This window comes from Protomyctophum bolini (assembly GCF_963924005.1).
Source record: "Protomyctophum bolini genome assembly, chromosome: 15".
Taxonomy (NCBI): Eukaryota; Metazoa; Chordata; class Actinopteri; order Myctophiformes; family Myctophidae; genus Protomyctophum; species Protomyctophum bolini.
Window position 1 is genome coordinate 1,891,157 of NC_137876.1, and position 14,628 is coordinate 1,905,784.

Here is a 14,628-nt window from a genome sequence, read left to right on the forward strand (position 1 = left end):
GGGCCACCGTTTTCAATTCATCAAAACATTTAGAGACGTACGAATATACACAACTAAAATATAGTCAAAAGTAAATCATCATAGGAGGTAAAAAGGGAAAAGAAACATAATTATACAGTGAGGGGGGGGGGGATTCAGATTTACAGTGAGGGGGAACAGGGGTGGGTGGGGGGGGGATTCAGATTTACAGTGAGGGGGAACAGGGGTGGGTGGGGGGGGGTGGGGATTCAGATTTTACGGGGGCCAGTTTTGAATTGCAGCCGTCCGTATAGGTGCCCTTTGAGAGCAGTTTTGAAGGAGTCAAGGGATTCACATGTCTTTAATGACTGTTAGGTAGGGCGTTCCACATCTTGGTGGCATAGGAGAGATAATAATTGCTGAATCTGGGTTGCACATGGTGTGTTGCACTAACTTGTGGGTGTGGACTTCGTTGACATTAAGGAAGTATTTACTATTTAGACAGGTACACGGGTATCTTGGTGGTGTATGATATCAAATCTTGTGGACTGAATTATTGGCTGATGATTGACACCAAGGGCACGCCTCCCCAGGCTGGGGTAATTTGGAATGGTTATATGCACCTGGGTGGAAAGAGGCTAGGGCTTTTAGCAGGCCAGCCAGGAGAATGCAGCCACAGAGAGAAGCTGTTACTTTGTTCAGTAATAATGCACATTAATGCCGAAGTAAATATGCAAACAAAAAAGAATTAAACTTGTGGAAAATGGTTTATTCTTGCCTGCGTATACACAGCCCACGTCTGGGTGCATCAGTGAGTTATTGTGTCTGTTTGTTTGAAAGCTGACAGAGCCACTACACGTTTTATTAAACACATTTCCATGATGTAGCCCATGTTTTTGTTTTGTAATGGCATCATCATGCTATTATGCCCGTGGATATACAGAGTGAACTTAACAATGATACATTAATATGATAATACCTTTTATATAATCACCAACATGAATCATGTTTGTTATTTACAGCTATAGGTAGAGTAGTGGGGCGAGATGGAAAAGGGGCGACCGTAGCCTACCTGTTACCACATAAGGTATGTCCGTGTCCGAATGTAAATATGACGGTCCTCCGTTTACGTTTGTCAGCATAAAGTTTCCCAGGCAGTCATGGATCAACTACCGTTCCAGAGTCAGCCTAGGAGGAGAGAGAGTCAAATTCCAAAACTCCAAATCTCGGCCACTGACTGACTCACACTCGGTGCACTCCAGCATGGTGGTGTTACGGTGGAATTGGTGACCTGCTGAAATATGTCACAATGGTGTGTAGACCAGGGGTGCCCACACTTTTCTGACTTGTTGAGAGAGCTACTTTCAAAATGACCCGCTCAACACAAGATCTACCCACCTAAAGAATTATTAAACCATTGCTGAAAATAGTTTAAATATGTACCTGAGGTGGCTTTGGAATAGCAGAGCTGTTGTTAAATAATTATAGACCATTGTAGTCTACTTGGAATGGGAAATATAGAGGGAGAGAAATGGAATACCGGTAGGTAAGGGGTTTTATTTGTATTAAATGTGTAATGCTACCGACCTTTAATGTGCACAGCAGCAACACTCTTGAAAACAAAAATATTGCATTGTGGGTTTGAGCTGAAAGGCCCCTTTTTGATATCGATCAAGTCACCTCAATTAAAGTGGTTATAGATGCCAAAAATATCTCTATATCTATTCTTTATATTTCAATTAAATATTCTTTAGGGGCATGTCATGTGATCTACCTGCACAGCCTTTGGGCATGCACCTCTGGTGTAGAACAAACAGCCATAAAGGACACACACGCACATCTACCGTTACCATTCCAGTGTTGTTTTTGGCAGCAAATTTCACTTTTAGTTTTAGTCATAGTCTCCTGAATAGTTTTCACTTAGTCTTAGTCACATTTTAAATCTACAGGTGATTTAGTCGACTAAAATGTATTTCTGCGGGCCTTTGTTGCCATCATAATGACTTATTTTACACTTGCTGAAAATAGCCGATCTACAAGCTCACAGTTGTGAGCTTGTAGATCTGCTATTTTCAGCATGCAACCAAGTGTAAAATGACTTATACTTGTCCACTAGTCCCTTCCTAACATTTTAGTCTATAGTTTTTATTTGTTGACGAAATTGTCACTATATTTAGTCTTAGTTTTAGTCACCCTAGCTTAGTTTTTATTTAGTTTCCATTTAGTTTTCTTCAGTGGAAAAGGTATAGTCGACGAACATTTTTCGTCTTAGTTTTAGTCGACGAAAACAACACTAACCACTTTTAGATTTTGGTGTGTTGGTATTTTCTCCATTTACAATCGTGTTGACGACCACTGTATAACGTCAGTGTCCGAATGTAAATCGTTGCAGTTTGTTCATTTATGCAGAGTTCAACCTAGTGGTATAATTTCAGGCCACGTATTTAATGTCTCTTTCTTCCAGGAAATAAATTAAACGTCTGGGTTTCCCGAGGCCACATATTTAAAGACCTCCATGTAAGGTGTGTAAGGGTTGAAGGGCACAGGGATGGACCTGATTCATTCAATACCTCACCTATAGTTCACCTGCTTCACACAGTGAGAGAGAGAGGTGGTTGTGTGGGAAGCCGCACTTTTGTTGACCGCTTTATAGGCTACCGCTTATTTTGCTTTCTTTTATTTACTTTGATTTACGTTTGATCGCTGTGGCTACTTTGCTTTAGGTTTGAGCAGCCTTTGAGTTATGCACCTGGCTTCAATAAAACACCTTAAACGCATCGTTTTGGACCCAGCGAAATCCTTTTGTTTGCGGAGCGCGTCTGACAACCTGGCCCATCCCAGCGACTTATTACATTCATCTCCTGTAGTCGCTCAACAGTTGGTACCCATACAAATAATTCACATTCGGTTCCTGACCTAAACGTGCAGTCAAGCACTATTTATTTATTTAACAGAAAACTCAAATTTTTCATGTGTTTAAGAGGTGACAGTACTTCATTATGTGCAATGACATGTCTTCCCTTTGTATTTAGGGTTTCTTCCTGGAGGCTGAAACCTTGACAGTCAAACGTGCCAATGAAGAAAACTGTAATCCCCGGCCGCTTCAGGACTTCTCTTTATTCACACCTCAAAACAACCTGTTCATGCTACTAACACTGCCCATACTGCTGTTTACCTGTTTCAAATCACTGTACTGTACTAGTCTCCATATGCTTGTCCAAGAAGAGTTGAGGGATGGGGGAGTGGGTGGGAGAGAATGAGCAAGCAAACTGTATCTGTACATGTCTGTATTGTCTATCGCCCACTGTCTATTTGTGTAACTGCACTGTAATGTATGTAATGTTTTTCCCTGTGTACGGGACCCCCTCTAAAATGAGATGCTGCATCTCAAGGGGCTATCCTTTCAATAAATTCTGACCAAATTCTAATATAGTGACATCACACTATCAGCCCCTCCCCTAACCCCTCACCCGTTATCGTACAACAGCTGTGGCTCCAGTTCAGGTGGATCACCACCCATCAGGCAAACAGCTGTGGCTCCAGTTCAGGTGGATCACCACCCATCAGGCAAACCAGGCGTAGGTGGGCATGTGCACGTAAAAACGAAGTTTTAACAAATACTGTACAATATTTTGAAAAACATCTTCCTCCTTATATCACAATGAGACCTGATGATCATGTTCTAGGGTGGGGAAGAAACCACGGCACTCCATCTTTAAACGAGCAAAGTTTCATCATCTTCATGGTTAACTTTAATCTACTGCTGTCACTGGAAGTTATGATGTAATGAAGCAAGCAGGTAATCAAGTTATGATGTAATGAAGAAAACAGGTAATCAAGTTATGATGTAATGAAGACAGCAGGTAATCAAGTTATGATGTAATGAAGCAAGCAGGTAATCAAGTTATGATGTAATGAAGAAAGCAGGTAATCAAGTTATGATGTAATGAAGCAAGCAGGTAATCAAGTTATGATGTAATGAAGAAAGCAGGTAATCAAGTTATGATGTAATGAAGCAAGCAGGTAATCAAGTTATGATGTAATGAAGAAAACAGGTAATCAAGTTATGATGTAATGAAGAAAACAGGTAATCAAGTTATGATGTAATGAAGCAAGCAGGTAATCAAGTTATGATGTAATGAAGAAAGCAGGTAATCAAGTTATGATGTAATGAAGCAAGCAGGTAATCAAGTTATGATGTAATGAAGAAAGCAGGTAATCAAGTTATGATGTAATGAAGCAAGCAGGTAATCAAGTTATGATGTATTGAAGCAAGCAGGTAATCAAGTTATGATGTAATGAAGCAAGCAGGTAATCAAGTTATGATGTAATGAAGAAAACAGGTAATCAAGTTATGATGTAATGAAGAAAGCAGGTAATCAAGTTATGATGTAATGAAGCAAGCAGGTAATCAAGTTATGATGTAATGAAGAAAGCAGGTAATCAGGTTATGATGTAATGAAGCAAGCAGGTAATCAAGTTATGATGTAATGAAGAAAGCAGTTAATCAAGTTATGATGTAATGAAGAAAGCAGGTAATCAAGTTATGATGTAATGAAGAAAACAGGTAATCAAGTTATGATGTAATGAAGAAAACAGGTAATCAAGTTATGATGTAATGAAGAAAACAGGTAATCAAGTTATGATGTAATGAAGAAAACAGGTAATAAAGGGAGTACTTTTATAATGTAATGAAGAAAACAGGTAATTAAGTGAAAACAGGAAATCAAGGGAGTACTTTGGGTGGTAGAAGAATTTAAGGAATTCCAAGAGATCTTCTTCAGGGGGAAGATGTATTGAGGGGAGTGTGTGTGTGTGTGTGTGTGTGTGTGTGTGTGTGTGTGTGTGTGTGTGTGTGTGTGTGTGCATGTGTGTGTGTGTGTGTGCACCACTACCAGAGATGGGATGTTGTTTGAGGTGAGACTACAGAGAAGTCTACAGAACTACAGAGTCAGTGCTTCTCTCCTGAATGAATTCTCTGGTGAATTTTGAGTTCACTGCTCACGCTGAACCTAGTCCCACACTGGTCACAGGCGTAGGGCTTCTCTCCTGTATGAATTCTCTGGTGACGTTTGAGAGCACTGCTCTGGCTGAACCTAGTCCCACACTGGTCACAGGCATAGGGCTTCTCTCCTGTATGAATTCTCTGGTGACTTTTGAGATGACTGCTCCGGCTGAACCTAGTCCCACACTGGTCACAGGCGTAGGGCTTCTCTCCTGTATGAATTCTCTGGTGACTTTTGAGATGACTGCTCACCCTGAACCTAGTCCCACACTGGTCACAGGCATGGGGCTTCTCTCCTGTATGAATTCTCTGGTGACTTTTGAGTTCACTGCTCTGGCTGAACCTATAGTCCCACACTGGTCACAGGCATAGGGCTTCTCTCCTGTATGAGTTCTCTTATGATATTTGAGAGTACCTATCCGGCTGAACCTAGTCCCACACTGGTCACAGGCGTAGGGCTTCTCTCCTGAATGAATTCTCTGGTGTTTAGTGAGATCACTGTTTGTGCGGAACCAGGTCCCACACTGGTCACAGTGGTAGGGCTTCTCTCCTGAATGAATTCTCTGGTGACGTTTGAGTTCACTGCTCACGCTGAACCTAGTCCCACACTGGTCACAGGCGTAGGGCTTCTCTCCTGAATGAATTCTCTGGTGACGTTTGAGTTCACTGCTCACGCTGAACCTAGTCCCACACTGGTCACAGGCGTAGGGCTTCTCTCCTGTATGAATTCTCTGGTGACTTTTGAGAGCACTGCTATGGCGGAACCTAGTCCCACACTGGTCACAGGCGTAGGGCTTCTCTCCTGTATGAATTCTCTGGTGACTTTTGAGAGCACTGCTATGGCGGAACCTAGTCCCACACTGGTCACAGGCGTAGGGCTTCTCTCCTGTATGAATTCTCTGGTGTTTAGTGAGAGTACTGTTTCTGCGGAACCAGGTCCCACACTGGTCACAGTGGTAGGGCTTCTCTCTTGAATGAATTCTCTGGTGACGTTTGAGTTCACTGCTCACGCTGAACCTAGTCCCACACTGGTCACAGGCGTAGGGCTTCTCTCCTGTATGAATTCTCTGGTGACTTTTGAGAGTACTGCTCACGCTGAACTTAGCCCCACACTGGTCACAGGCGTAGGGCTTCTCTCCTGTATGAATTCTCTGGTGACTTTTGAGATGACTGCTCATGCTGAACCTAGTCCCACACTGGTCACAGGCGTAGGGCTTCTCTCCTGTATGAATTCTCTGGTGACTTTTGAGATGACTGCTCATGCTGAACCTAGTCCCACACTGGTCACAGGCGTAGGGCTTCTCTCCTGTATGAATTCTCTGGTGACTTTTGAGATGACTGCTCCGGCTGAACCTGCTCCCACACTGGTCACAGGCGTAGGGCTTCTCTCCTGTATGAATTCTCTGGCGTTGGTTGACATGTCTATTTCCGCTGTAGACATGTTTGAGTTGGGCAGGAAAGACATCTGGGATGGAGAATGAGGAGAGAGAAACAGAGGCTAAATAAAATGTTTAGAAAAATAACGTCTGCCCTTAAAAAATAACATGCAAGTTGTGTTGGCATTTCGGGATGGTTATTGGGTACCGAAATTGGGTTCCAAGTAGGAACCGAATGAACACATGGTTGGTGTAGGAGCCATGAATTGGTTTATTATGTTTGGTCTATGAAATGAGTGGGCCGTCACTGGTGATTAACGTGGATAACCGTGTGTGTAAGTCCACCAGAGGGTCACATATTTCACCAGGCAGGCCTCACTAAAGCTAAAGTACACAGACACATCTTTCTCCACACGTGTGCACGCTGGTGTACGCACACACTCGCTCTCTCTCTCTCAGGTCCCCAAAACAGGTCAGCCCGGCCTCTCGACTGGACTGTGCAAACAATGAGATGGCAGGATTGGGGAAACGTACTCACACATAAGGGAGGGTGGTACACAGGGTACAGGGTACACACACACACACACACACACACACACACACACACACACACACACTAGTTGATCTACTGGCACATTTAAGAAAGCTCACATACACACACATAAACATGATCTCATAATGACTGGCACATTTAATTGAACAAAACACATCACATACACCCACACATAGGGAGCAGAGTCCGGAAGAGAGGACCAACGCGACAAAAGAGGGAGGATGCACCCGCTGAAGAAATGAACTATTCTGATTGGACTATATTCACAACTTGGAACTATTAAATATATCTCGATCCCATGGAATCTTCACTTCAGGGCCGGTTCTAGGCATAGGCGAACCAATTAAGCGGTCGCTTGGGGCCTCAACCACTGAGGGGGCCTCATCACAGGGAGAAGATTTTTTTAAATGTATGTATCCCCTATCCCTTACATGGGCTATACTGGCCACATGTGGCCCCCACCTAGCTTCTTAATTTTTATCTCAAAGTGCACCAGATTGAAGCATTTTCATGGCAAATTTACAGATTTTTCTGGACCCAGGGGGACAAAATATTATGTTGCTTGGGGCCACTATAAAGGCCTAGAACCGGCACTGCTTCACTCTCTAGTAACGATGTGGCACCGAGGTCACTGACGGAATGGAGAGTCCAGAGGTCTACCGGTGGCTAATTCCGGTGACTTCTGTCGGTAACATTGTCCACATCCATATTTGATTCCTTATGATTGTAATAGGCTCATATTATATTGTTGTAGACTATAGGACCAAACATAAATGTACACTAGTTATTAGGGCTTTGATTATTAAAACGTATAGATAATTATAACTCTTTGCTGTGTATTTATTCCAGAGGTTGGTACAATTATGGGAAATATTAATCATGAAAAACGAACGCGTATTGATATCTGGTTTTCTGTCTGTACCTCCTTGGAGGTTAAAGGTGAAAGGCCAGAGATTAAAATCTTCCCCAGCTATAAACAGCAGATGTGAACAATACAGGGCAAAGGTTCTAGGGAGTGTGCATACAACGTTTTACTTTACGATCTGGTACAGTTAAAACACGAATAGAGCTTCAGCTCTGGCATCCACAGAGTGTGTGTGCAGAGTTTGGCTGCGATCAAGCCAACAGTGCCAGAGATGAGCTGTCCACAGACAGACAGACAGACAGACAGACAGACAGACAGACAGACAGACAGACAGACGCAGTGCAAAACATACTCTCCCCATGCCTTCGGCCTGGTGGAGACAATTAACTACAGTTTGAGTTTAGTGGTAGGACTCCTAGGAGGAACTTAAGCATTACTCAGTTACTCCACCACAACATGTGTGTGCATGTGCTGTCTGTTGAAGATTAAATCAAAGTGTACAATAAATACAGTGACATGAAAACATGCACATACTTATTCTGTGTAGCTTTATCACAGGCTGCTTCAGCATGGCTGCCTGGATCTGTTCCTTCTCTGACGCAGCAGCGGTCCACTCCGATGACTGTCCACGTTTGAGGTCCGCTTTTACCGTCTGGGATGTGACTTTACTCGCCGACATGTTGTGGTCTTTGTCCCAGTCCTCGATCTGCTCTGCAGCCTCTGCTTCTTGACTAAACTCTCAAAGTTCAACGTAGTGGACAGAACAGTGACTAAATGCTAATCTAATCTAATGTAGTCTGTAACAGAGCTAAACAATGGTTTGTCTGACTGTCTGAAACGCGTCCGCGTTTTTACTGATTCTTCCTTTATCCTGTTTTCGCCACAGCCGCCTGCCATCCGGACGCCCCTCCCAGTCCCACCGCTCACTGTGGAGAAAATACCAGCTGAATCAAGGCACTGTCTAGTGAGCTAATCTAGTGAGCTAATTTAAGACTTGCGGTGGACGATCTCTTCAAAATAAGAGTACCCTCTAGAGCGTTGAAAAAAAGTTTAATTTGCACATTAGAACTACAAATTAAGCATTTAAATGATGCTATAAGACACACATTATGTTTCTGTGTAAAAACAAGTAATTAAATAATAATAATAATAATAATAAAGTTATCTAAATGGATAAATGCTATTCACTGGAGTGCATGGACTTTATAAAGTGGACACTGGACAAAAGACGGCTCCGCGAGGCAACTATCTGGACATACCCACGCGTCCGGGGAGATGTCCTCTACCACCCCACAGTCTCCGCTAAGCGGGAGAGGTGTAAAATTCAGAGCAGCAGACCTTCTATTGGGGTCAACACTCAAAAAAGTGCCGTTTCCAGACCCAGAATGGACACTGGACAAAGAGGCCTCCGCGAGGCAACTATCTGGACATACCCACGCGTCCGGGGAGATGTCCTCTACCACCCCACAGTCTCCGCTAAGCGGGAGAGGTGTAAAATTCACAGCAGCAGAGCTTCTACTGGGGTCAATGCAAAAAAATGTACCGTTTCCGGACCCAGACTGGACACTGGACAAAAGACGGCTCCGCGAGGCAACTATCTGGACATACCCACGCGTCCGGGGAGATGTCCTCTACCACCCCACAGTCTCCGCTAAGCGGGAGAGGTGTAAAATTCACAGCAGCAGAGCTTCTACTGGGGTCAATGCAAAAAAAATTACCGTTTCCGGACCCAGACTGGACACTGGACAAAAGACGGCTCCGCGAGGCAACTATCTGGACATACCCACGCGTTCGGGGAGATGTCCTCTACCACACCCCACTCTCCGCTAAGCGGGAGAGGTGTAAAATTCAGAGCAGCAGACCTTCTATTGGGGTCAACACTCAAAAAAGTGCCGTTTCCAGACCCAGAATGGACACTGGACAAAGAGGCCTCCGCGAGGCAACTATCTGGACATACCCACGCGTCCGGGGAGATGTCCTCTACCACACCCCACTCTCCGCTAAGCGGGAGAGGTGTAAAATTCACAGCAGCAGACCTTCTATTGGGGTCAACACTCAAAAAAGTGCCGTTTCCAGACCCAGAATGGACACTGGACAAAAGACGGCTCCGCGAGGCAACTATCTGGACATACCCACGCGTTCGGGGAGATGTCCTCTACCACACCCCACTCTCCGCTAAGCGGGAGAGGTGTAAAATTCAGAGCAGCAGACCTTCTATTGGGGTCAACACTCAAAAAAGTGCCGTTTCCAGACCCAGAATGGACACTGGACAAAGAGGCCTCCGCGAGGCAACTATCTGGACATACCCACGCGTCCGGGGAGATGTCCTCTACCACACCCCACTCTCCGCTAAGCGGGAGAGGTGTAAAATTCACAGCAGCAGACCTTCTATTGGGGTCAACACTCAAAAAAGTGCCGTTTCCAGACCCAGAATGGACACTGGACAAAGAGGCCTCCGCGAGGCAACTATCTGGACATACCCACGCGTCCGGGGAGATGTCCTCTACCACACCCCACTCTCCGCTAAGCGGGAGAGGTGTAAAATTCAGAGCAGCAGACCTTCTATTGGGGTCAACACTCAAAAAAGTGCCGTTTCCAGACCCAGAATGGACACTGGACAAAGAGGCCTCCGCGAGGCAACTATCTGGACATACCCACGCGTCCGGGGAGATGTCCTCTACCACACCCCACTCTCCGCTAAGCGGGAGAGGTGTAAAATTCACAGCAGCAGACCTTCTATTGGGGTCAACACTCAAAAAAGTGCCGTTTCCAGACCCAGAATGGACACTGGACAAAGAGGCCTCCGCGAGGCAACTATCTGGACATACCCACGCGTCCGGGGAGATGTCCTCTACCACACCCCACTCTCCGCTAAGCGGGAGAGGTGTAAAATTCAGAGCAGCAGACCTTCTATTGGGGTCAACACTCAAAAAAGTGCCGTTTCCAGACCCAGAATGGACACTGGACAAAGAGGCCTCCGCGAGGCAACTATCTGGACATACCCACGCGTCCGGGGAGATGTCCTCTACCACACCCCACTCTCCGCTAAGCGGGAGAGGTGTAAAATTCACAGCAGCAGACCTTCTATTGGGGTCAACACTCAAAAAAGTGCCGTTTCCAGACCCAGAATGGACACTGGACAAAGAGGCCTCCGCGAGGCAACTATCTGGACATACCCACGCGTCCGGGGAGATGTCCTCTACCACCCCACAGTCTCCGCTAAGCGGGAGAGGTGTAAAATTCACAGCAGCAGAGCTTCTACTGGGGTCAATGCAAAAAAATGTACCGTTTCCGGACCCAGACTGGACACTGGACAAAAGACGGCTCCGCGAGGCAACTATCTGGACATACCCACGCGTCCGGGGAGATGTCCTCTACCACCCCACAGTCTCCGCTAAGCGGGAGAGGTGTAAAATTCACAGCAGCAGAGCTTCTACTGGGGTCAATGCAAAAAAAATTACCGTTTCCGGTCCCAGACTGGACACTGGACAAAAGACGGCTCCGCGAGGCAACTATCTGGACATACCCACGCGTTCGGGGAGATGTCCTCTACCACACCCCACTCTCCGCTAAGCGGGAGAGGTGTAAAATTCAGAGCAGCAGACCTTCTATTGGGGTCAACACTCAAAAAAGTGCCGTTTCCAGACCCAGAATGGACACTGGACAAAGAGGCCTCCGCGAGGCAACTATGTGGACATACCCACGCGTCCGGGGAGATGTCCTCTACCACACCCCACTCTCCGCTAAGCGGGAGAGGTGTAAAATTCACAGCAGCAGAGCTTCTACTGGGGTCAATGCAAAAAAATGTACCGTTTACCGTTTTTATATACTGAAAAGAATAGCAGTGTTCATGTGCAGGAAGACAGCACTAGTGTAGATGAATCACATTTAAATCAAACCAGCAGTGTTCATGTGCCTATAAAGCCAGTTGTTGTGCACCACGCATTTCATGAGAGCACTGTACATAATCAGTCTGTACAGACTCTGAGTCTAGATGCTGTAGAAATAGATCACTCGTATAGCACTGTACATAATCAGTCTGTACAGACTCTGAGTCTAGATGATGGTACTGTTCAGAGTGTCATGGGACTATCTAGTGCTACATTAGGACCCTTCAAACACAGTGCCATTGAACCTACTACCTTTACTTTGAAGTCTTCAGAATGGGACACTGTATAGTAAGTTCATTTAATTCATCAACTCCTGTTGCATTCATGATCTCTGAAGAACATACTCAATCGGCTATAGAGGAACTACTCACACAATTGAGATGCAAAGAGAAGGAGATATTTGGTACAAACACAACACCGATTCAGATTAATAGTGACAGGTCCATAGTGCTTTTAAAAGCCAGTATGCGTATCTTCAATCAAGATAGCATGAGTATGTACTTGTTACGCTGCTGGAGAATAGTGGTAGGAAAGGCAGATAACAAAGATTTAGATTTCTGTACCATAAGGGCATGTAAAAGTCATTTGATGAAACAGGCAAGTCACATTTGCAAACAACAATACATACACAGAGATAAGAGGTATAATTTGGCTATGTACATCTTCAGCACTTTAGTTAATGCCAAAACACTACAACAAACAAGTACAATAGTACAAGCTGCTTGTATTGTACTTGGTAGTAAAAGGAACTCTAGCGTGGTGCAAGCCAGTCTTGACACCATCATGTCTGAGACACAGAAACTAGCGCCACAGAAAGAAAATGTTGATACAAAGCATGATTGACAAGACAGTCCATATGACACTGTGATTGATCATGACTTCTTTGGTGATTTTGAGGATGTCAGTGAAAGTACATCTCCCTTCAAAATTTTTTTTGACCCCATTAGAAGCTCTGCTGCTGTGAATTTTACACCTCTCCCGCTTAGCGGAGACTGTGGGGTGGTAGAGGACATCTCCCCGGACGCGTGGGTATGTCCAGATAGTTGCCTCGCGGAGGCCTCTTTGTCCAGTGTCCATTCTGGGTCTGGAAACGGCACTTTTTTGAGTGTTGACCCCAATAGAAGGTCTGCTGCTGTGAATTTTACACCTCTCCCGCTTAGCGGAGAGTGGGGTGTGGTAGAGGACATCTCCCCGGATGCGTGGGTATGTCCAGATAGTTGCCTCGCGGAGGCCTCTTTGTCCAGTGTCCATTCTGGGTCTGGAAACGGCACTTTTTTGAGTGTTGACCCCAATAGAAGGTCTGCTGCTCTGAATTTTACACCTCTCCCGCTTAGCGGAGAGTGGGGTGTGGTAGAGGACATCTCCCCGGACGCGTGGGTATGTCCAGATAGTTGCCTCGCGGAGGCCTCTTTGTCCAGTGTCCATTCTGGGTCTGGAAACGGCACTTTTTTGAGTGTTGACCCCAATAGAAGGTCTGCTGCTGTGAATTTTACACCTCTCCCGCTTAGCGGAGAGTGGGGTGTGGTAGAGGACATCTCCCCGGACGCGTGGGTATGTCCAGATAGTTGCCTCGCGGAGGCCTCTTTGTCCAGTGTCCATTCTGGGTCTGGAAACGGCACTTTTTTGAGTGTTGACCCCAATAGAAGGTCTGCTGCTCTGAATTTTACACCTCTCCCGCTTAGCGGAGAGTGGGGTGTGGTAGAGGACATCTCCCCGAACGCGTGGGTATGTCCAGATAGTTGCCTCGCGGAGCCGTCTTTTGTCCAGTGTCCAGTCTGGGTCCGGAAACGGTATTTTTTTTTGCATTGACCCCATTAGAAGCTCTGCTGCTGTGAATTTTACACCTCTCCCGCTTAGCGGAGACTGTGGGGTGGTAGAGGACATCTCCCCGGACGCGTGGGTATGTCCAGATAGTTGCCTCGCGGAGCCGTCTTTTGTCCAGTGTCCAGTCTGGGTCCGGAAACGGTATTTTTTTTTTGCATTGACCCCAGTAGAAGCTCTGCTGCTGTGAATTTTACACCTCTCCCGCTTAGTGGAGAGTGGGGTGTGGTAGAGGACATCTCCCCGGACGCGTGGGTATGTCCAGATAGTTGCCTCGCGGAGGCCTCTTTGTCCAGTGTCCATTCTGGGTCTGGAAACGGCACTTTTTTGAGTGTTGACCCCAATAGAAGGTCTGCTGCTCTGAATTTTACACCTCTCCCGCTTAGCGGAGAGTGGGGTGTGGTAGAGGACATCTCCCCGGACGCGTGGGTATGTCCAGATAGTTGCCTCGCGGAGCCGTCTTTTGTCCAGTGTCCAGTCTGGGTCCGGAAACGGTATTTTTTTTTGCATTGACCCCAGTAGAAGCTCTGCTGCTGTGAATTTTACACCTCTCCCGCTTAGTGGAGAGTGGGGTGTGGTAGAGGACATCTCCCCGGACGCGTGGGTATGTCCAGATAGTTGCCTCGCGGAGGCCTCTTTGTCCAGTGTCCATTCTGGGTCTGGAAACGGCACTTTTTTGAGTGTTGACCCCAATAGAAGGTCTGCTGCTCTGAATTTTACACCTCTCCCGCTTAGCGGAGACTGTGGGGTGGTAGAGGACATCTCCCCGGACGTGTGGGTATGTCCAGATAGTTGCCTCGCGGAGGCCTCTTTGTCCAGTGTCCATTCTGGGTCCGGAAACGGTACATTTTTTTGCATTGACCCCAGTAGAAGCTCTGCTGCTGTGAATTTTACACCTCTCCCGCTTAGCGGAGACTGTGGGGTGGTAGAGGACATCTTCCCGAACGCGTGGGTATGTCCAGATAGTTGCCTCGCGGAGCCGTCTTTTGTCCAGTGTCCACTTTATAAAGTCCATGCACTCCAGTGAATAGCATTTATCCATTTAGATAACTTTTTTATGTTATTTAATTACTTATTTTTACACAGAAACATAATGTGTGTCTTTACAATAACTGTAATGTAATAATAATACTAATAATGTAGTGTAATAATTATTTAAA

The 14,628-nt window shown here is 45.8% G+C and overlaps 1 protein-coding gene across 1 annotated transcript; it reads right to left on the bottom strand.

Annotated features, from left to right (window-relative positions):
- Positions 1-5,633: 5,633 nt before the first annotated feature.
- Positions 5,634-8,640, bottom strand: LOC308329192 (uncharacterized protein; the record flags this gene model as incomplete). The annotated part of the gene is made up of 3 exons (XM_080783395.1): positions 8,292-8,640; positions 5,739-6,428; positions 5,634-5,644 (listed from the first exon to the last, which is right to left on the bottom strand). Exons 1-3 carry the CDS (start codon positions 8,434-8,436, stop codon positions 5,634-5,636), a joined length of 846 nt encoding a protein of 281 aa, XP_080639521.1. The 5' UTR covers positions 8,437-8,640.
- Between the last annotated feature and the right edge of the window lie 5,988 nt (positions 8,641-14,628).